The 23,599-nt window shown below is 41.5% G+C and overlaps 1 protein-coding gene across 4 annotated transcripts in view; it reads left to right on the top strand.

Moving 5' to 3' along the window:
* Positions 1-23,599, top strand: part of ryr3 (ryanodine receptor 3) — a 157,660-nt gene that overhangs the window by 69,109 nt on the left and 64,952 nt on the right. For all 4 annotated transcript variants that reach the window (XM_049589531.1, XM_049589530.1, XM_049589529.1 and 1 more), the window contains 13 exons: positions 105-268; positions 467-515; positions 624-784; positions 2,499-2,661; positions 5,513-5,599; positions 6,170-6,396; positions 7,392-7,604; positions 8,407-9,016; positions 9,535-9,735; positions 14,111-14,213; positions 16,006-16,140; positions 20,787-21,060; positions 21,337-21,451. In XM_049589531.1, coding sequence (XP_049445488.1) covers positions 105-268; positions 467-515; positions 624-784; positions 2,499-2,661; positions 5,513-5,599; positions 6,170-6,396; positions 7,392-7,604; positions 8,407-9,016; positions 9,535-9,735; positions 14,111-14,213; positions 16,006-16,140; positions 20,787-21,060; positions 21,337-21,451 — 2,502 coding nt within the window. The remainder of the gene's footprint in view (positions 1-104; positions 269-466; positions 516-623; positions 785-2,498; positions 2,662-5,512; positions 5,600-6,169; positions 6,397-7,391; positions 7,605-8,406; positions 9,017-9,534; positions 9,736-14,110; positions 14,214-16,005; positions 16,141-20,786; positions 21,061-21,336; positions 21,452-23,599) is intronic.

The following is a 23,599-nucleotide window of genomic DNA, read 5'->3' as shown; positions in this document are numbered from 1 at the left end:
TCATGCATCGTTTCAGATATTCTTCATTTCTGGGTTGATACTGTGAAAACGACATATGATGATGTGTATTATCACCTTCTCCCCCCTGACTCTTAAATTCTCAGGTGACGAGGATCGATGGAACAGTAGACAGCCCTCCCTGCCTCAAGGTCACCCACAAGACGTTTGGCACACAGAACAGCAACAATGACATGACTTACTGTAGACTGAGCATGCCCGTGGAGTTCTACTCCACAGACAAGATACTGGATGAGTCACTGAAACTCAGGTCAGACATCTGAGTGGCGCTGGCATAGCAGTGGAGAACGTTGTTGTGATGCAAATAAATAAATAATTACGAAGGAACAGCAGTGGAATTGTTTTGATGTTACTGCAGCGATGTCAGATTTATCCATTTGATCATTTCGTCTCAATTTGCACTTATTTGCTCTTGCTGACAACTGCTGCTGTATTTTTCTCTCTGCAGCCAACCTCCAAAAGAAGATGGAAGTGTTGACTTTGGAAGCATCACAACTGTAAATAAACCCACAATTTGATAGATACACATCTGAAAACATTTTTACAGATGACTTCTGTCTGTTTAACAAGGTTAACCTGTAGTGCTGTGTGCTTTCTTATTGCAGTACTATCACTCAGTGAGAGTATTTGCTGGACAGGACCCTGCGTCAGTGTGGGTGGGCTGGGTCACGCCGGACTTTCATTACTACAGCAAGAACTTTTGCCTCAGCAAGATGCGAACAGTCACCGTCACCCTGGGAGACGAGAGGGGCCGGGTTCATGAGAGGCAAGTTCACAGGCGTTTTATAGGATATTGTGAAACACAGAGAGGTTTAATGTAGATGGGGTGAGTCAGCAGATGTGCTGCGTTCTTGAAAGAAATCAGGGATTATCTGGGAGTATAGAAAATGTGCCTTCTTACAGTTACTTAAGTGAGGTCATACAATATTTCTTATACAGTATTGTTTAAGGGCTACTGTGTGAATCCTGTTCGTAGCCCCTGTTTGAAATGTGTTTTCAGAGATGAATTCCCTTGTGATGTGTTCCTGTAGTCTTACCATGAAGCTGATTTATTGTAGTAGAGCAGTGCTGGGTCTTGCATAGGGCTGCAACTAAGGATTATTTTCATTGTTGTTCATTGTGTCAGTTATTTTTCTGATTGATCGATTAGTTTAGTTTTGTGATCTATAAACTGTTCGAAAATGGTGAAAAATGTTGATTAGTGTTTCCTAAAGACAAAGATGACGTTCTCAAGTGTCTTTAATTGTCCACAACCCACAGATATTGAGTTTACTGTCATTGACGAGTAAAGAAGATTTACATTTAAAGAGGCTACAATCAGAGAATGTTGACTTCATTTTCTTAAAAGTCATTACTCAAACCAATGAATCAATTATCAAATAATCGATTAATCGTTGCAGTTCTAGTGTTGTGGGACATGTATTGATGGGACTGAGATAGTATTTTGAGTGAATGCTGTGCTGGCTGTATGGAAATCACAAAACTATTGCAAGAAAAAGTAAAAATATTTGCCATGGTATTTCACAGGCTCTGTCCAATTCATAACAAGGAATAACCCCTTTAAAAGAGCCATCTCTTTTTCAGGGGGGTCCTCAAGGAAATATAATACAATACAGGCACAATTAGATAAACAAAACAAAAGGAACAGGATCATTAGACAACACCAAATATGACAAAAAAAAAAAAACCCAACCAAACAAGAAAAAGGAAAAAAACAACAACCCAAAAACCCCAAGGCAAACAATAATAAAAAAACAAAGCAAAAAGTGCAAACATTGCCATTGGTAACATGATAAAACAGTTGCCATCACCTTAGGTATTTTCTAGACCTCTTCAAAGCAAAAGAGCAATCGTTTTCTAAGCACATCTAAATTAGGTCACAATCGGTGATATGCACAGTTGATTTTGCAGTGTTTTAGTTTATTAGTTTGACACTATGAGAAGACATCAAAGCACAGACATGTACAAGAAACGGCAAGGATAATACAGTAAAGCCCAAGACTTCTTTTCATTGTGGTGCTTGATGTAAAGGTAGCAAAGATGCAAGAGTCCAGATGACCTGGCAGCATTATGCTCGCAAAAAATCAACACAATCCCTATTTCATTATCATTAAGATTCTACCCAGTCAACCCTATATATAAATGACTTATTTTAACCAGTATGGTAAACTTACACTTGACCCAGCAGTAGCACTGTGTCTTTGGCTACAGAACCAAAGACATATTGACGTATCTTTTATCATCCTTTTTCCATCCTCCTTCAGTATTCAGAGGAGAAAAGCCTCTGTGTGTAACAGAATGAATATGAATGAGGCAACAGCCACAAGTCAACACAGATCGATGAATGTGGCACATAATGAAAAGATATTGTGCGCAAGTTAGTTATTTTTCAGTCATCTTGTTTGTCCTGTGGTTGTTCTTATTCACATGGATTTATGTGTGCCAGGCTCATTTTTTTTTTCCTGCCGTTGTTGCTGCAGCGTCCAGAGGAGCAACTGCTACATGGTGTGTGGAGCTGACGCAGCCGGGCCGACTTCCTCCAGCCACTCCAACTCTGACCTGGAGATCGGCTGTCTGATCGACCTGGCCACTGGCCTTGTGTCCTTCACTGCCAATGGCAAGGAGATGTCCACAACTTATCAGGTAAATAAGGATAATAGCACAGTAGTGGGGGGCAGAGGACTAAAGCACAAGGACAGTCTGTAGCATAAACTTCAGTATGTGAATAATTATGTCTTTATACTGTGGTACATATGCAGTGTTTTTCCTCTTTACACATTATCTTTGCCTGTCTTTTGTGCTAAGCTGCTGTGACGGTACAATTTCCTGCTGGGATTAAAAAAGTACAGTTCTTGTTTTCCAGTCCATCTGAAAAGCAAAAAGAAAAAGAGTTGAATGTTGTTGAATTTTAAATTAATACTCCTCAGCACTCAGCTCCATAACCATTACATTCAGAGATTGAGAACTTTTGAGTGTTTTTGTCGCAATAAATCTTTTGGATGATGGCACTAAGACTCATTTGTATTCCGCGCATGCACTCAAAATACCTTCCCTCCTATCTTCCCTTCAGGTAACGTAAACAAATTTGCACTGCAGTAAATTAGACCTGCAGAAAGGCAGTTAGGAAATTACACAGTTGAATTCTCATCTGTTTTCAATACCAGAGTCTTAACAAAGACCGACATCTGCTCAGTAATCCTCGTCTCGCCTCGCTGATTTCAGGTTTTTAACGCATCATATTGAATACCTGACTAGACCATAAAATGACGCCTTCAGAAGCTCCTATCAACACAAGTCTTGTTCAGCTCCTATCTCTATTATTGTCTCCCGTTTTCTTTCTTCTTTTCAGTCCTTGATTTAGCTGTGAATTGGCATTTTTAAAAGCGAAAATCTTCAGAGGGAATCAAGAAGCTTTTAACTTGATGAAAAGCTTCATGTTGTGGATTGTTTTTCCATTCTCTTTGTATTTATCTTTTGTGCTGATGGCTGTCATCGGAACACCAACTGATACTCATTGAACTCGGATTTTAAATGCCAGCTAATCCATGGGTTTAGAGGTTAAAAGCCTTCTGACATTTATTGAATTTGCCACCAGAAGAGACACTAGAAAGAGCAGAATACTAAGCACCAGATGCACAACAAGCTGAAATAAGAATTACCCATTATTTTAGATCCCACTGCAGGGTTAGTTCAGGACAAATGTGAATCTGTTATATGGCTGTAATGGTTTGTGTGTTTGTACTGAACTGTCACAGCACAGGGGTCACAGTGCGGCGCATGCGGATAGGTGGATAGATGCACATAATGTGGGAACAAACTTCACACATTAGGTTTCCATCTAGAAACTTTAGTTGTACACCAGTAATACAGCAAGCACATTGGCATGCAAGTCAGTCACACTGTTGGGAGCATTAATGAAACAGTGGAGCAACAGAGAGAGTTGAGTATCAGACAAGGATGGTGTGTCGGCATTACTCCACTGTAACGGGATATGTTAATGGAAACACATCCAACGCACATTTGTCACCAGGACGATAAACCTTTGGGTGCTTTGAATATTTAAATATATCTAAGGTGGGGTTAAAGGTAGGGTCTGGAGGATTTTCCAGTTGCTGTTTGTAAACACACATTCAAATTTGGCCCCTCCTATCAGGCTCAGCTCTCCCGGGTGTACGGAGCCCAGAAGTAAGGAAAAAGGCTTCACAGAAGAGGTTCAGGCAAGGCTCGCGCTTGTGCACGCTCGGACACGCTCGGGCACGGCACCTGCGTTCTCTCATTGGCTGGGGAAATCTCCGCCCAGAAGCGGTCCGAGCTCACAAAAACATCAAAATACAGTTAAAGGGCAGGAGCTCTGCAAACAGAGTCACCACCACACATGAGTAGAAGCCCATAGGTGATGATTAAGCAGGATTTCATTTGTATATGTCTATATTTTGTTTTGTTTGAAAATCCTCCAGATCCTACCTTTAACTGTAACACTCCTCCGAAAGCACGAGTTTTATTTTTTATTATTCTATTCATGTTGTATTTTCAGTTTCATAGCATAAGAGATGCTGTTCAGTTTTATAGCTTGTTGTGACCTGTTGCCTTTTGGGAAAGTTGTCAGTGTTTGCACAGTGTATACACAAGTAGTTGAAATGTTTTTTTTTTTATCACCAGCTGCAACAGGGGGGCTGGTATTGTTTGAAGGTTGTGTGTTTGTGTTTGTCATCATGGCAAAATGTAGTCCTGGAGGCACTTAGCAGTTGTAGTACTTTTCCAGTTATTGATGTGACTGTCTGTGGACAGATTTTGCCAGTGCAAAAGCATCACAACAAAAGATGCACAAATCGTTAGTAGTGTGTAGTTGAGGTCACAATGAAGGCCTGTTTTGAAGCTAGGTATGGTCTGAGCAAGGGGACCTGCAAGTAGAGTGATAGGAAATGGAGATGCAAGACCGCAAGATGGTCTCTAGTTTTTATAGTTTTTAGTTTACCAAAGTTTCCAGTGTATTGCTTGCGCTACTGTCTGCTCAAATCAAATCAAATCAAATCAAATTAACTTTATTTATATGGCACTTTTCATACAACAGTAACGCAAAGTGCCTCACAGAGGTTAAAAACAGCAAAGAACCAAAACAGAAAACAAAAAAGAAAAGAGAAAACCCAACCCTCCCACCCCACATAGAGATACATAAATACACACACACACACACACACACACACACACCGACAAGCTCACACCCACACACACTAGCTATCACTAAAGAGACAAACTAAATAAAAAGGAGTGTATTCTTATCAATGTGTTTTTTTTTCTGCTGTACCGAACTCACACTGAACTGTGACCCCTGAACAGGGGTATGATCAGAACCGTGACATTGTGCACTGTTACTCTGTTACAGTACTCTAATCTTCATCATGCAGTAGAGCAGCATCTTTGCTTCCTTTAGTTGTATTATTAACCTGATGAATCTAAATAACTAAATCTATGATGTCTGTGACTTTATTTTCAGGTGGAGCCAAATACCAAGCTGTTCCCAGCTGTGTTTGTACGCCCCACCAGTGCAAACCTCTTCCAGTTTGAATTTGTCAAGATCAAGGTTTGTCCCTTTTTCAAATCCAACATTTTACAATGCTTGGACATGATATGGTGTGTAGTAGTGAATTTTGGTTTTAAAGAATTTTAATCCTTCACATTACTCATATTGTAGTACACCTAACCTCATTTTCTGGAGATCAACATGATATGTTGAACAATTTTGCATCTTCTCTCATTTTTTTAATGTCCCTCATTCTCTTAAATAGTCATGCACTGGTCAACAGACCCAAATTTGTGACCCACATTGTCAGTTTTTCCTGTCATTAATTATTTAGCTCTGTCTGCACTTGAAATAGTAGCAGTTAGAATTAAACTATGCTCAAAATACATATTATACATTATTTGGGAGGATGTAAGGATAATAACTGTGGATGAAATATTATCTAAGGTAAACTTTTAGTTTTGCTCAAGGATCCATTAGAGGCTCCACTGAAGGCTCCGCAGATTTAAATGACTTAGAAGTGTTTTTGAATCAAAATATTTATTCAATAAATTGTACTACAGTCTATCCATTGGTTAAAATTGTTTCCCACATGATCTCTCATATTTCCGTCTCCCTCTCTGCTCCCAGGATGCGATGCCACTCTCGTCTGCCATCTTTAAGAGCGAGCACAGGAACCCGGTGCCACAGTGCCCGCCACGACTGGACGTGCAAACCATCGTGGCCGTGCTGTGGAGCCGGATGCCAAACACCTTCCTCAACGTGGAGACTGCTCGGGTCAGCGAGAGGCACGGCTGGGTGGTGCAGTGTCTGGAACCACTGCAGATGTTGGCTGTGCATATACCTGAGGAGAACAGGTGTGCAGCAAGGATGTGATGTAGGCTTAGAACATAGTCTGTAAACACCTTCACCTGATAGAAGCGCGACTTCTGTGGTCAGTGTAGCAGCTTTATTTGATTATAATGAACATGCTCTGCTGCGGGCATCCTGTGGCAGTCGTTTCATGCTGCGACCGTGTCCTATGTATTTTGGCTGTTACAAGCACTCCATTTCCGCATTTATGGAGTTTGTTTGTTCCTTTTAGGATAGGGCGATATGAATTAAATTCTTTATCATTAAAGGTATACTATGGATGATTGATTACTGTTTGTGAACATGCTTGCCAGCAAGGGTCAAAAGCCAACCCCAGATTCACTCTTGTTTGGCAATTTGCTTTGCTGTGTTTGCGAATTTACTACGCTGTGTCTCTTGGATGCCTGCTGCTTATGTTCTGGCACCTAGGCCTCGGAAAGATCAATCAATACTTGTGAACATGAGCTACTCTCTCTCTTAAAGCCAGAAACTAGAGAAGTCAGTTTGAAACTTGTGCTGTCATAGAGTGTAAAGTCTGGAGCTGCTCTATAGATGATGAATGGGAGCCTGATTTTGTGGACCCACAGAATGTTTTTCTTTTTTCTACCCAAGTGAGCTTTATTCGATTATAGTGTTCTCAGTCCTGAAACAGAATGTATCCATATACCCAGAACATTCCCCTGGGTGTTCTCAGTGTCATCTGTAACATCGTTTCCAATTTATTAACTTTGGAGGAGCTCCAGACTTCATACCCTATGACATCACATATTTGAGTTTTAGCACTCTAGTTTTTGGATTTGGGAGAGAGTTGTTCATTTTTACTAATATTTTTTGGAGGGTTTTAAACCATAGGAATAACGTATACATTTTGAAAATGGGCGCAGTTACCCTTTAAGTCCAATCCAATACACCAAGGAACGTTAGAAGAGATGGTTTGCTACCTAGTATGTACTGCTGCAGTCTAAATATCCTAAATGATCCTTTTCCTGCTTTCCTCCAGGTGTTTGGACATCATGGAGTTATCAGAGCATGAAGACCTGAGGAAGTTCCACTACCACACACTGAAGCTGTACTGTGCCCTCTGTGCCCTGGGAAACACACGTGTTGGCCATGCCCTCTGCAGCCATTTGGACCAATCACAGCTCCTCTACACCATCGACAACCAGTACCTCTCTGGCATGCTGAGAGAGGGCTTCTACAATGTCCTCATCAGGTATTTTTGATTCATTTTATTTTATTCATTCACCTTCCTGGATTTTTTGTCTGCATTTTTGAAATGGAGGAGTGAAAATTGTAGTTGGAGATATATAAACGCTGATGTCAGAGATACAATGCTGCAAGTGTCAAAATTTAACAACCTGCGCTTTGATGCTCAGAAAAAGAAGCTGTCAGTATTTTTACCCATCAGAGAATGTAATGATGAACAATGATATAATTATAACTTATTACAACATCAACTCCAGCACCATTAACTGATGAAGTGATGGAGCCACACACAAGACCACAAAGCAAATGTGTCATAATAAATCTTAATAACGCCCCTGTGTAATCTGGTGTGTAAATGAGTCTCTCTTTTCGTCATGTTGTCAATAAATTCTCAGCCTAACCACAGATATATTTGGTTGGGATAAATCATACATTGTGACACTGTGCTTAACCTCCATTATCACTGAAAATGCACTTTTAATGGGAGGGTGTTAACATCCCTATGGGTGGAAAGTTTTGTTTTAAAACTGTGTTTATGGGCCACAAATAGTTTGAGAACTTAACAGCAAGTCAGGTAATTGCTGACTCACTATCATTGATCCACAACCCTGTCACCTCCCACAGATATATTATGGTAATTTTGTGCTGCGGGTTGTACAAATCTTAGCAATTGCACATTTATACCACTTAGGGGAAGATTATTTTTAAACCTAGACCTAGAATATGGAATACTTATTTTCTGATAAGTATAATGGCCAATACCTCCAGGTGTGCACGATGATTGAACTGATTCTTCTTCTTATTGCCAGCATCCATCTTGAGACTGCAAAGGAGGCTCGCCTAATGATGAACAACGAGTTCATCATCCCTGTGACGGAGGAGACTCGCTCCATCAAGCTGTTCCCTGATGAGTCTAAGCGGCACTCGCTGCCCGGCGTGGGCCTGAGCACCTCCCTCAAACCTCGGGTCAACTTCTCTCCTGTCGGCATCATCGGCACAAAGCGGCAGCAGTACCTCTACAGCCCCCAGATCCCTCTGGGCATTCTGAAGGAGAAAGCCATCAGCATGCTCACTGAGGCCGTGCAGGGCGGAGGCACGCACATCCGAGACCCGGTAGGCGGCAGCGTGGAGTACCAGTTTGTCCCTATTCTGAAGCTGATTGGAACGCTGTTAATCATGGGAGTCCTAACCAGTGAGGAGGTGAGGCTGATTCTCCTCCTGATTGACCCCAATGTGTTTGGAGAGGCAAAGGAAGGCGAGGAAGCCAAGGGAGATGAAGTGGCCGTGGCGGGGGAGAAGGAGGAAGTGAGCAAGAACGAGGAAAAGGCTGTGGAGGCCGGAGAGGAGGAGACAAAGGAGAGTAAAATGCCTGCTAAAGGTCTGCTGGAGAAGTCGCTGCCCGAGTCTGTCAAACGCCAGGTGATGAAAATGAACATAAAAACATGCACACACGTGACAGCCATTAAATGAATGTTCGGAAATGGTTGCAAAAAACTTCCATCAAAGTCCATAGATTAATATTCCAAGGTTTTAACTAAATGTAAATTTTCTCCATCTTATTTGCCTATATCCGTTTTGGTACACTAATTCCCTATTTGTCAGCAGTTCTGAGATTTTATGATTTATCTCTCTCTGAGAAGTGTCTGCATGAGTGCAAAGGGAGGCTGTGGTTGAATACTAATGTTGCTATCAATGACAAGAAGTCCACAATGCTTGAGAAAACTGGAGAAAAACAGCTTTAATCTTTGCATTATATGAGGTTTCTCTCCAATGAACATACAGAAAAACATTCAGTCAGTTGATATGATGATGAAATGAGCTTATTCAAAGCCACATCCGACAATGCAGACAGAAAGAGACACTTCTACTTCTGAATGTTCTCTGGATTGCCATTCTTGCAGAGTTAATTTCTTAAAATGGGTTTTGGTTCTTTGCAGATGTGCGAGCTGCTGCACTACTTCTGCGACTGCGAGCTCAAGCACCGCATCGAGTCCATTGGCTCCTTTTCCGACAACTTTGTGTCCAAGCTGCAGTACAACCAGAAGTTCCGCTACAACGAGCTGATGCTGGCGCTCAACATGTCAGCTGCCGTCACCGCCAAGAAGACTAAAGAGTTCCGTTCACCCCCACAGGAGCAGGTACAGCGTCTGAGAAAAAATGTTTACATCCCGTTGAGATGTAATTTATGTTCAAGTCGGTTTGAGGTATTATATTAGAACAAACCCCAGAATGATCACTCAAGCCTCAGGGTGGAATAAATCTATGACCTTGACTAGAACAGACTCGGAAGCAGGGTCTGTAGAGTGCAGGGTTTGTAGTTCTCCGAGAGCCTTTAAGTTTTCAGTGGTTTCTTAAATATATTTTCTGCTGGTATTCCCAAAGGGTATATTGGGCCATATGTGAGGCTGAATTGAACTTTGATTGAGTTGACCGTGCATTGAGAGTTAAACAGCTGACATTTAAGAAAAGAAAATTGTGATTAGTCCACAAGGGGGAATTTGCATTTTACTGCATTCAGCTGTACAGGTCAGGATACATTGTGTTTGATACTGTAGAAACAGCATCAATCCAGCATTACACCTCTGCGATCAACGTGTCTGTCAGTCCTATGATCGTAAACTCAAGAACGCCTAGAAGGAATTTCCTCAAATTTGGCAGAAACCTTCACTTGTTCTCTACAGAAATACTTGCCAATAATTCAGCACCATAATCAGGAACAGAAGGAGAGACATTTTGTCAGATACTGAAGTGGTGACACTAATCTTGAGTAGTGCTGCACGATTAATCTAATCGCATTCGCGATGTCAGGCTGTGCGTTTACATAACCGCATAAAAGGCTGCGATTTGCGATTTAATGTAGGCTAAATAGATGTTAACGTGTGTGTCTGTGAACGTGACTGCCTCTCCTGTAGTGTGTGGAGTTTGTTGACATCACGCCCACAAGCTATCCTGGTGCGTGCATCCGGCGTGCAGCAGTGACCAACACAGACGCTGAAGAAGAGCATGAGCACAACCATGAACAGGCTGAGTTGGTGGCGAAAAAAACATCTGTTACATGGCGATACATGGGATTCAGGTATGGCGACGTTGGACAGAAAGACGTGCTGTGTAAGTGTAAAAGTTAAAGTTGCCACGTCCCGCGGCAACACGACCAATCTGTATCAGCACTTGAGACGGGACGTGGCGACTTTAACTTTTAAACTTTTACACAGCACGTCTTTCTGTCCAACGTTGCCGTACCTGAAATACGTGCTGTGTAAAAATTTAAAAGTTAAAGTCGCCACGTCCCGCGGCAACATGACCAATCTATATCAGCACTTGAGACAGCACAGCACAGGGAAAAGTAGGAAGAGTGCATGCGAGAGAAAGCCGAGCCGTGTAACGTTAAAGACAAAGAGACAACTGAAAGCCGCCAGAGCCTCATAAAACAACATCCAAGCACAGTTAAGCAAACATTTGGAAGTGTCACAGGGAAATCATGGACTCCATAACAAATGAAAAATTGAGCAACTTTGCTCGGGTTCAGCCCACTTGACATGCTGCTGTGTTGTGCTATGGCGTGCTGGAATTTGTCATTTACGTGACAACGCCTGAACGCAACACAGGCTTGCTCCGCTGTGTGTACAGTACCGTGCTGGCTGCTGTGTGAGCAGTGTGTTTGACTGTGCTCAGTCTGTTGATGGTCATTGACACACTGTCTGTCCATAACAATAACTATGTCAGGTCAGTGCCCCCCTGATATAATGTAGGGGAAACATTGAATCAAGCAAAAAGACTCATGATACCATTTATTTATTACATTTTATTGTAATTATATTGTAATCGCAATCGCAAATCGTGATATTGTCCACCATAATCGCAATCGCACATTTTTATCAAATTGTGCAGCACTAATCTTGAGTGTCCACCTTGAAAGTGAATCGGAGTCTTTCGGGTTGCTGGGTTAAAGATGTGTGTGAAGCATCTACATTGTTTTAGAATTTGTAGCTTTTTTGCAGGAACGTTTATTTTTGAATGTCTACTAGGGGTGGACGATATGGCCGTGAAATAGTATCACAATATTTCAGGGGATATCTGCGATAATGATTTTCTTGACAATATGACAAATTCTTAAAAAAGAAAAATGTTTTATTATTAATTTAAGAAAACAGAATTGCCACAAAATAAGTGATATAGTTTCACAGTTTCCCTTTAGATACTCAGTAAAAACTAAACTAGAATGACTCATAACTCAAAGTGAGATTCAGATTCTGTACACAATTTTAACAATACAACAATATAAAATCTACCAATAATTACACATTTAAACAGCTCCCAAATACAAAAAATGTCCCCTGGGATCTAGATATAAAAATCGACAGGGGATTTTTTCTCTTTTAGACAAATCCCAAATTATGAAGTGTTATCATTTTTTTCCACCTGGACCTGCATGCTCTGCCATTTCTCTAACTAACTAAAGTTGTAATCACTTGAGGACACCGATTCCTGTGTGTGCACGGTGAGAGAGCAGAGGGAGAGACACTGTGCTGCTGCCAGAGGAGCTGCTGAATGAGTTCCCTCTGAGCGGTAACTCGCTAAAAGAGTCTGAGAAATCCGGGGCTGTTCATAAAACATTCAGCATGCCACAGTTTATTCCACACGACTGAAGCTGCTCCTCTTTTTGGAACCACTGCAGAGTCGCTAATAATTTCGCTTTTAGCCATGTTTGCTGTTGCCGTATGTCAACAAGCCGAAATATCGCAGTATCACGATGTGAATTTTTCCTATGATATTAAAAAATATTCCGTTATTATTGTGAACAAGATGATCTGGCACACCCCTAATGTCTACTGTCAGGGCTACATATGAGTCTGTACAGACATGGATTCAAACTGTTACTGCAAGTTGACAGGTTTGCGGGGATGTACATGAGGCGGTGATTCTAGTTTTATAGGTTAGCCTTGAAATAGTTTGCAAGGTCCAGATTATTAAAGTGCTAGATTTACAAAAATACCTGTTTGGCGAGGGTGTAGATACTGCTACGAATCCGAAATCAAACCAGCCGACTGAGCAGTCTGTGTTATCTGAACCCTTCAGACCAAAACGATCCCCCTGAGGGTTTATTCTTTCTCACAACAGATGTTGAAGCTATCAGCTTTTTTCGCTTTGAGAGGTCAGACTCAGGTTTCGGTGTGTCATGCTATCAGGGCAATGGTCAGACTGGGGGCAGACTGGACAGTGTAACCCTGATTGTTTGTTTGGATCCACATTAGCTGTTACTCTGGTAACTCTTTATAAGCTCCATAATTAGGATTGAATTTAAATGACTAATGAATAAGCTAATATCAGCTGATATATTAGTCTAGTTCCACTTTTATGTTATGTGTATATTTGCTGTTTTAAATATATAAAAAGCATAGATAGAAGCAGTTTATATTTGTATTGACCCTATGATTAAATATTGGATATTGCTGCTAATTGGCTAACTATAACACAAACTCAAGCATATTCTTGGATCTCAGTTTTCCCTTAACACCGCATGCTTTCAGTTTTTTTCAGCCCAGTGTGTAATGATTGCGTCAGCACACTACAGTGCCAGGGGCTCAGATCTTTGTACCTAATGAGAACCCCCCCCCCTTTTTAACATCCATATCTCTTTCAGTGTGTCTCAGAGCCAGAGTAGAGAAGAAGAGAGGGGTGCAACATTATTCTTCCTGCCTATTAGCCAGAAAGACCCAGTCACTCCTTTTCTGTTTGTGTTCAGATCTCTTGCTTTTGTGCCGAGTAGAGTACTTGCATACAACACAAACTTGAAAACGCGAGCCAGAGTTAAGATCTGCACGACTGCAAAGCTTTCATGCTCAAAAAAAAATAATTGCACTTCCTCCAAGCTGTTACACCTTGCTGATAAGCACACGCCTTCAGCTCCACTCTGATCCCTGAAAAATAAGTACTGTCGTGGTCAGCAGCAGGTGTATACTGTAGGCAACATCCTCTGAGATCGCTGTATGTTCCTCCCATGGTTTATTAAAAAGCTCTGCCAGAAATAGACATCAGAATAGCCTAAGCTGGACTCTGCATTTGCTTAGCCCGAGGAAGCAGCTCATGTATATTTAGTCTGTTAGCTTGTCACATACAGCAAACACAGCAGATTTGTAGCTATTCATAATAATTCATCATTAAAGGTCTGTCTGTGTCATTAAGAATTACGTAAGGTGTTAATGTTCACTTGATGTAGACTGCTTCAGACAGTTTCTCTCTGCTTTGATCAGACAGATACTAACTGAACAGCCCATGTGAGCACTCACTGCAGGAGACCACATGGGTTTCTGCTGTCGAGTTATGACTCAGAATAATGATGGTGCTGTCCTCTCTGACTGCCATCCTCCTTTTATGCGTTCTTTCACACATTTGTTTGCTTGTTGACTTATTTCTTCCTCCTTCTCCTCGTCCCTCCTGCTAAAACATTTTTTATATCCTCCTCCCCCAGCCTCTGTTGCTAATCTTAATGTTTTGTTTGTCTGTTTCCTGCAGATCAACATCCTGTTGAATTTCAGTGCAGGAGAGGACTGCCCCTGTCCTGAGGACATCCAGGAGGAACTCAACGCCTTCCATGAAGAATTGCGACTGCACTGCGGTAGAGTCTGATTGCTCCTTCATTTCCTTTGCTTTTTGGTTCATAGATGTTATTACTTTGTATGCGGCTTTCCATACAAACTGATTCAACTTCACCTTTGACTAACAAAACCAAACAAAAAACAAAGCAGTGGTTCTTGGGGTGCCATAGACACTTAGACATAGACACTGCCAATCATGTTGACCTTGGCTTGATCTTGTATCAAAAATAATAAAATACAAACTTACTGGTGTATTAAAGTGGAAACAGACAAGTTTTTTGCTTCAACTTATAAACGGTTAACCGGGAATATTTTTAACCGGTCACACATGTCAGTTTATAGGTTAGTTTTGACTTTCTTCAGTTTACTGTACTGCGCACCAACCAGGTCTGGTGGAAGCTAGCTAGTGGCACCAGTCATTTGGCGATTACAGCTGGTAATGCTGTACAGACTGAACAGTGTTGTTGTGAAATATTGCGCCCACCCACCAGTCTCTCCTCAGGTCGCCCCGGGGAGTAAGTGGCTCAATGTTTTTTTGTTTTTTTTTTTAAATATTTTTTTGGGCATTTTTAGCCTTTAATGGATAGGACAGACAAGTGTGAAAGGAGGAGAGAGAGGTGGAGTGACATGCAGCAAAGGGCCACAGGCTGGAGTCGAACCTGGGCCGCTGTGGCAACGGCCTTGTACATGGGGCGCCTGCTCTGCCACTAAGCCCCGTAAGTGGCTCAATTTTTGAGCTGCAGACCAACTAGCACTACACGGCTTTGAAGTGTGGTGCTGAAGATCAAAGAGTCAGTGGAGCGCCAAACAAAATAGGAAGGCCTCTTGTATATCACATCATTTTGCATTTTTGATTAACACCATTTGTTTAGATTTTTTCCCTCCCTTGGTAGCTATCCCGAGTTCCCAAAGAGTATCAGTCTAAGTTCTTTGCAGTTAGTATCCCCAGTAGTAGTCTCGCTCACCAGACCTTTCTCAAGAAAAGAAAGGTCTGGCTGGGCCGAGTCTCACTTTAAGATTGGAGAAAAAAACGCTCCGGCTGCTTGTATTTCTTTCAACCCATCACAATTGTTCTTGGTGGTGCCACAGCAATGGTGCGCTTGCAAAAATATTGCCGGCGGAAGCAGGTTTTGGTGTAACATGCCCACAAAAATATCGCCTATAAGACGCGAACCATGGTAGAAAAATGGCTACATCCCCGCAAGATCAAACACCGCAAAAGTTAATAAAGGACGTGTTGAAAAGGGTTGAAAACTGCTACACTGCTAGGTGGTAGGGCGGGACTTCAGCGGGTGGCTCGTTCTGCCCAATGAGAGGCTGTTCTATGCATCAAACTTCCGCCCACTCAGACTACCCCAGTAGTGGAAATGAAGGGCAGGATTAATGCCATTGTTAAGTGGTGCCCAGAAATAGTAATAACCACAATGGTGATCACTATATATACACGCTGGTATTGAGGCTGCTTTACATCGATATGTCCTCCCAGTATCACCAAACATTGTAGTTTGTTTTACTTTTCTCCACTCAACTCATAAGACCTAGCAAAACCATTATGTTGGCATGACTACACATCAGTGTGGACTCAAAATAACCTTAAACTCAGGGGGATTCATTGGTCTCTAGTGATTGGTTAGTGAAAATCAAATCCCCATCCCCTATGGAAATTGGTTAGAGTGGATACAGTGTTGGACTAAAGATGTTAATGGAGTGTAACGAGTTCACAGTTGTGCCTGACCCCAGACATACTACACTTGGCCCCTGTGGAAATGTTGAATTTCTGAGTGTCTGACCAAGATGTGTTTCCTCTTGCAGGAATTCCTGTGGAGGAGGAAGAAGAAGAGCAGGACACTTCAATAAAAGGCCGTCTCCTCGCTTTACTGTACAAGATCAAAGGTCCACCTCAGAAGACCGAGGAGGAACCCACAGAGAAGGAACAGGCTGCTCCCAGTAAGTACCTCTGAACACCAAGGAGGAAAAATGACCTGTTAACCTGAAAGTTTGTGACAGTTATAGAGTTTCTGAGCACCTCATGGCAGAGTGTTGTGACATTGTAACTTATTCAGTGGAATTGGTAAACTAAGAGATTAAAGGGTTCAAAATAGGTGGCTTAATGGATAGAACAGGTGGGGGGGGGGGGGGGGCATCAGATGCAAACACAGATTAACCTCTGAAATGAAGTCATTTCAGAAATGGAAAACGCTTGACAGAAGGCAATATACAAGATAAAAGCACATTCAAAAAATCACCTTGAACTCATATTTTACACAATTATGCAAATAGCAGCTAAAACCTTAACCTTATCAGTTCAACTTTTCTTCATCTTGGTGCTGCATCACTTACACAGGATGCCATTGTTTTTGTACCTATTTAATATCTAAAGGTTTGCTGTATTGGCAATAAGCCATAACACTTTCTGAAATCTTTAATAATTATCACATTGGTATTGAAGAATTCTAAAAAAAGGTGCAGATATACATCATAAATAAAACAGAACATGACAACACTGCCCAACTATTAGTTTAACAAGTTCTTTGCTTCAACATGGGGTCACTGGTTTCAATATTATTCTCTGCTGCCCTTTGCTGAAAGCATGGTCATGTTCTGTTTCAAATAATAGAAGACTAATGGACAGCCACTGCAAGACTCTGCTATAAATTTTAATGCCTGACTCCAGCCTCCCACACCTAGCCTGCATTATTGAAACGCTTCATAAGTGGACAGATGATGTGATTCATGATGGTTCTTGTAGACCTGCATCACCTTTTGCTCATCATATTAAGATCATAGTTAAGTAGACGTGCTAAATGATGGGGGGCGAAAGCAGCTTCTCCTCAAGTTTATTATACTGTTTTTTTAAACATGGAAATGTTCTATAATGCATGAACTGGCACACCAAAATCAATCAAACTACTTTTTGACAGCTTTGGAATTAAAGTCAGTACTGTATCTTCGTCATCATTTAGTATTACGATAAAAGATGAGGGGGTGAAACATCCATAAACCTGCACAAATACTACAAAAAGAAACTGAATCATTCTCAAAGCCCCTGCAAAGGGTTTAACGCACCCATAACTGTGCTGCCAAGCAGATAGCGTTTCAGTACTCCTGTGCTAATTGCACATATTTAAATTAGGTCATATGCATACATTTGGGGCAAATTTGGCCCCTTTCTAATGCAAATGAGCATCACTGCAAAAACAGTCCAATTCACAAAGGTCAGCTCTGACAGCCGCACATAGTTCCAGTAAAATTATTGGCATTTTCAGAGAGTTGGCGGTAACTTGAGTGCGTTTAGAAGGGGTGTCTCACTAATCTTGTTTTACAGTCTGAAGGTGTGAGTTTGAAAACACCAGCAGCACTGACAGACTGGGATATTAAATCCCAAATATGTTTTTTTCTCTTTCGGTATCAAATTCCTTGCCGGATGTTTTGAGGAATGCCTGTGCACCTTGTCGGTCGGGACCTGTAGCTCTGTGTCTGAAATTTTAGTTTCTGTTTTTTTATTGGATAATACCAGCCAGACCCGAGGAAAGGGTGAATTGCGCTCAACTGCAAAACTTCATGGGCGTGTTTGTGTTGTAATATCATTACCAAAATTTGTAAATCAAACCTTGCAAGGGGTCAGATAGTGGTTGCAGGCAGTGTGTAATAATTCATGGTGCTATAAGTGGCCACAATCCGTCAGTGCTTAGTCTGTGCTGAAAACACATCTTGGAGCACATAAACGTTTTCATTAATAGCACCATACTGACTGTGTGTGATCATTAGCTGATTGGCTTGCAGACAGGGTAGTTTTTGGTGTTAGTGATGACTCCCATGTGAGCCACTGTTTGAGACGATGCAGAGCAGATGTGAATCTGCGAGACATTCACCTTCAGGGCAGCTGGCTCCCTCTCTCTCTCTTTGTATCCGTCTTGTCTCTCATTAGGATTCTGCTTGAATCCGACCCTTTGTTTGCCACAGATGTTGGGTTGTTTGACTTAAACACTCAAAGTTCAGCGATAGCTTTGGAATAACAATGTTATCATTTGGGGAGGTGCGGCATTTAGACACAGCCCCTTCATTTATCACTACAGTTCACTGAGTTCCTCTGTAGCTGTGCCCAGTTTTATTGTCTGTCATGTCTGTGAGATTAAAGTTTGATGAGACCTGAGACAAAGTTTCAAAGGGTCCCCCAGACTTTAAACCTTTACAAAAAAAACAACTTTGGGTTACACTTTAATTTTCATCTGTCTCTATATATCTATGTGCTCTACTATAAATGTATGAGGTAGAGACATATTGTTCCCTTTTTAATGAAAAACCTTTTTGAGGTGTCAGGGGACCAGAGCCCACAGCTGTTTCTCGACAGTCCTTAGAAACAATTTCAGACGTTTTCTTCCAAGGAGTGACAAGTTTGAAGGATAAGCAAAAGTCAATTATACCCTAACCTTTTATAAGTGAACTTACTGCAGGAGAAAAGGTTGAGAGTAGAAGTAGCTCTTTGAGTGGCTGCATTTGGCTTTAAAAAAAACATTATCTGCCTACATTTTAGAGTCAAGGCTGGTCAGCGATAAGTGAATGTTGTTAGTGTTGCATTGTGTTTTGTATTGTTGGTAGAGGAGGAACAAGGGAGCGATACAAATTAATTAGCTTAACACATTAAGAGAGTGAGAATTGGTCGAGGGCTCAAGATTTACAGTCTCATATTTTGCATGCATCATCCAAATTTCCCAGTTCGATATGTGGTCACTATGTGTAAAACCCGCCACAGTTGTGATGCTTTAATTATCTTGATCCTAGTGCTCAGCTGAGACACCGTTTCAAATGCTAAATTGAATTCATTTGTTAATTAATTTACTCTTTACTGGCTCTTCTTTAAAGTGACAGATCACACGTACCCAATTACAAACTGATTTTCCAGACTCAAGGTGTCAAGCCGGTCAGATATCACTTCAAAGTACTCTGGTAATTGATCTGTAAACATCCCCTGATATGCTGTATGACAGCATCATCAGTGTACATAAGGACAAAGTTTATGGGAAGGTCATTTGCTCAAATTACAAAAGTAGCAGCATGACCCCTTTCATGACCTTTCTTTTACCCCCATGACCCTTAAGAAGATAAGCAGTTATGGAAAATGGATGGATGATCTTTCTCTCTTATGCCGTAGTTAAAGAAATACATAACAAATTGATTATGAGCAGTAAAACCTGTACAATGTTTTCAACTCAGTGAATCCCAGATTGATTTTTCCTACAGAGTTACTTCTCACCTCTGAACCGGTAATAGTAAGCACATACACAGATCAGCCACAACATTAAATCCACTGATGAGTAAAGTGTTACAGTGCAATGTTCTGCAGGGAAACCTTGGGTCCTGACATTCATGTAGATGCCACCTGACACGCACTATTCACCCAAGCACCATTGCAGACCAAGTACTGGACAGTTCAGAGGTCCAAGGTGAAGCCTCTGACCTGTTGGGGCATGGACATAGGACCTTTGGGGGTGTCCTGAAAATCCTGTGGGTTGCGAGGTGGATCACCAGCAAATCCCATAGATGCTTCATCGGATTGGGATCTGGGGAATTTGGAGGCCAGGTCATTGCCTTGAGCTCTTTGTCATTAGAATATTGCATTGTAACGAGATGATCAGTGTTATTCCCTTCACCCCATGTTGTGGCTGACCAGTATATACCAAATCAAAGAATTGTGGCTATAGTTTTATCGTTAATTGTTAATTAAGTCTTTGTGTGGCCTCAGAAACTTCCTCTGAAATAGCCTTGAATCAAATGCAGGGGTTGTACTGCAAAGCTTTAAAATACTGGATATAAAAATGAAATACATAGACTGTGCTGGCACTGTTGCTGAACTGTGGGGTGAACAATCCTTTTTTCCTATTACGAATGAGCTAAAACACTGTGAACCATTGTTTAAAGGTATAAAATGGCATTGGCACTGATGCAGCACATGGTGGGACCTGGAGCAGATATTACAGAATGAGCTAGCCTCAGCGTTTTGTTTTCATACAGACGTAATGTATTTTCTGGTTGCTGGCTTAGCATTCTAATAAGTAGAAACCAGCTAGTGTGTTGTTTAGGAGAGACGCCATTGTTCAACACAGTAATACCCACAGGCTTTACCTTTCTAAAGCCCTCTGAAATGGTGTTTGGAATTTGTGCGTTCCCTTGATTCATATGTAGGATAAAGTAACCCAGAACTACTTAACCTTGACTTATCCACAGCAAGCTTGAGCACAGCGGGACTACAAGCCCAATAGCATTACTCAACTGTGCTTTTGCCACACCTGTTGTACATCTGACACATTTCTGTACATGTTGTTTTAAAGGCATTGTACAAGGCACCTAGAAAAACTGGCTTATAGTCTGCTCTAGGCACTTTTGTTACACCCTACAAAGCTCATTGATTATTAGTTTCAGATCAGTATTTGAAAATGACAGTGAATGATGAATGATGATCAGAGTTAGAAAACTTGAGTGGTCGTCAAGTCATCACACCACTAAACCATTAACCTCTGATACAAAATCTACTCTAACTTTACCACCTCTATTCCATCATTCACTGTGTGGATGTCGAATTCTCACCTCTCCAGCCAACCTGAAGGAGCTGATCTCCCAGACCATAACCAGCTGGGCCCAGGAGTCTCACATCCAGGACCCAGAGCTGGTCAGAGTGATGTTCAGCCTGCTCAGGAGGCAGTATGACGGCATCGGAGAGCTGCTCCGGGCCATGAAGAAATCCTACACCATCAGCGCCGCGTCCGTGCAGGATGCCATTAACCTATTGGCATCACTGGGTCAAATCAGGTCTCTGCTGTCAGTCCGAATGGGCAAGGAGGAGGAGAAACTCATGATTGATGGACTCGGGTGAGAACATTTGTTGCAGTAAACACAGATTTCTCACTCTATCAAGTTCTTTTTTTAATGTAATGTAATTTGTGATGTGAAATATGATGATTGATAATGGCGTGTAGATAAGAGTGTATATATAATATTATAACAAGTGTTCCTCGTTGCACATTGTTATTTACCTAAACTTATTTCCACAATCAGGCAGTGTTTCCAATATGCTATGTTTTGCTTCAAAAAGTTATGGATGTACAATATATCAAGACCTTGACAATCACTTTCTTGTGTTTCCAGTGACATCATGAATAACAAGGTCTTCTACCAACATCCCAACCTGATGAGAGTGCTGGGCATGCACGAGACTGTCATGGAGGTCATGGTCAATGTGCTGGGAGGAGACAAGTCACAGGTACGAAGGCGTGGCTAATTATTGACATTTTAAGCCCCGCTCAGTCTTTCGGTATTAGCTGTTGTCAATACAACCCACTGCTTTCACATTACTGTCATGAAAACATACACTTGACAAACCCTCTCAACTCAAGGTCACCTTACACGCTTCCTCTGGAGCTTTTGACAGTCATCATTTCCTTGTTTGCTCAGTTGCTGATGTTTAAACTTTGATTCTGTGCACCCTTACAACCCCCCATTCATGCTGACTTAAGGCCCGTACACATCGTACATTTTTGGCGCCCTTGTTTTCAGTGTAGAGGGGTGGAAGGCGCGCTCAAAAGTGAGAGTGACGCCATTGCAAATGGCAGGTGCTCCCAAAGACGTGTTTTGCAGGGTGCAACTACTTTACCATGCGATAACCAAACCTTTGGAACACGGCAATGCGTATCACATGTCATGTGACAAGGAACAACCAATCACAGCTGGTAGACGTCTTCTCTTTCTTCTGTAAACGTCAGTCTGTGATAAATATGGAGAAAAGGCTGATCATTTTAGTGCAGGGCTCCGCAGACCTTTACATCTGACCCACAGACAATGTTGTAGTCCTAGTACCCACTTACAAAACGATGCATAGAAGAAGATCAGCGATGAACTTGAGATTTCTGTTAAGTAGGCTATAATACAGTGCTGGTTGCTTAATGACTTTAGGTGCAACCTGCCTCTGCGCCCTTAAAAGTTGGCACAGAGTAGCACCCACTGCCCAACCCTGTGTTTTTCAGGCGGTTAAAGATAAAGCAAGGGTCTCGGCCCCTAAAAAGTCCAAGATTAAGTTGATAGTAGTTTCAAATGAATGTAACCCTTACAGATGTCAGCATGTTGGAACCTTCTCCCTAATTCCACCCAAAATCTGCTGGAATTTTAAGAGTGATGAAAATGTTAATACATCATTTCATAACTTATTGAGGAGTCTTTGAACTGAGAAACTTAAAGGTTCCCTGTGGATTTTTTTCCACCTCTCTCTTAGAGTACTATGGATCAGTTTCGTTATGAGTAGGTCCCTGTGCATTCATTCACTTGCGTGCATGTGAGCAACATGATACACTTTCCTGCCACACCTTTCACACCGTTACACTAATCTACAGTGCAGGTGGCAGTTATACTCCAAGAATAGCAGCAATTTGCCAACAAATGCAGGGAAGAAGGCGGCTGCTAGCACCTAAACATGGATGTACACACTGCAGGATTTAAAAAGGGGAAAAAAAAGATCGGCTTTGCAAACGTTATATGAAAAAGGAATTCAATACATTCTGTCAATTGTCAACAAAACTTTTTGTTTGTGTCAGAAAAAATCTTCACAGGGCACCTTTCAGCAACATCTCAATCAGAGAAACCTAGTTTCTATTTATGTTTCTGACCCATAATAATTGCCTCCTCAGAAAATGAGTGCCAAATTACTAAAACCTGATGGCCCCAGAACTATTTGGGTGGAATATACCTTGTTTTTGTACGTCACTGATTGGTAACATGTAAAAAAAAAAAAAAAAAAAAAAAAGAAAGTCAAGCAACTTGCTCACTTTGAAGTACATTATAAGTTGGATTTAACTGATTGATTGTAAACATTTTTTAGCTGTGAGAGAACATGCACACAATAATATGTTAATTGACATTTTAGTGCCATGACAGAGACTAACCTTTAATGCTTTACAGGTTGTTTACTGATCTCAGGAAAACAAACTGTATCCTAAGAAGGTGAAGTAAGCCAAGATCAACAGCCCTGCACTCAGAAAAACCACAAGGGTAATGGAGAGGGCAGGAGAGGGCATGAGTGGGGTGAGAGGGAGGCCTCTCAAGCCTGTCCTTTTCGGGCAGTGCTGACAGAAGCTGGAAGAGATGGTTGTGATTTAATGCCCCGTCCAGTGCCAAGCATGAATTAAACCTCAGACAGAAAGACCTCAGGGAGACATTCAGGCCCTCACATCTGACTCCGGCAGTCTCATCGCACAGTCTCAGACATAAATTCCAGACCAGTTTACTGCCACTTGATACGTGCGCTTCACTTACTGTGGCCATATAAAGTGGCATTACCACAGCTTGTAAGTGTGTTTTACATATTGATTATATGTTACAACGATGTAACATGTAATCAAGGTTTAAAATAAATACACTA

The sequence above is a fragment of the Epinephelus fuscoguttatus genome, linkage group LG11 (genome assembly GCF_011397635.1).
Source record: "Epinephelus fuscoguttatus linkage group LG11, E.fuscoguttatus.final_Chr_v1".
NCBI lineage: Eukaryota > Metazoa > Chordata > Actinopteri > Perciformes > Serranidae > Epinephelus > Epinephelus fuscoguttatus.
Note: the sequence above shows the minus strand (reverse complement) of the source record. Positions and strands in the feature narration are given on the sequence as shown.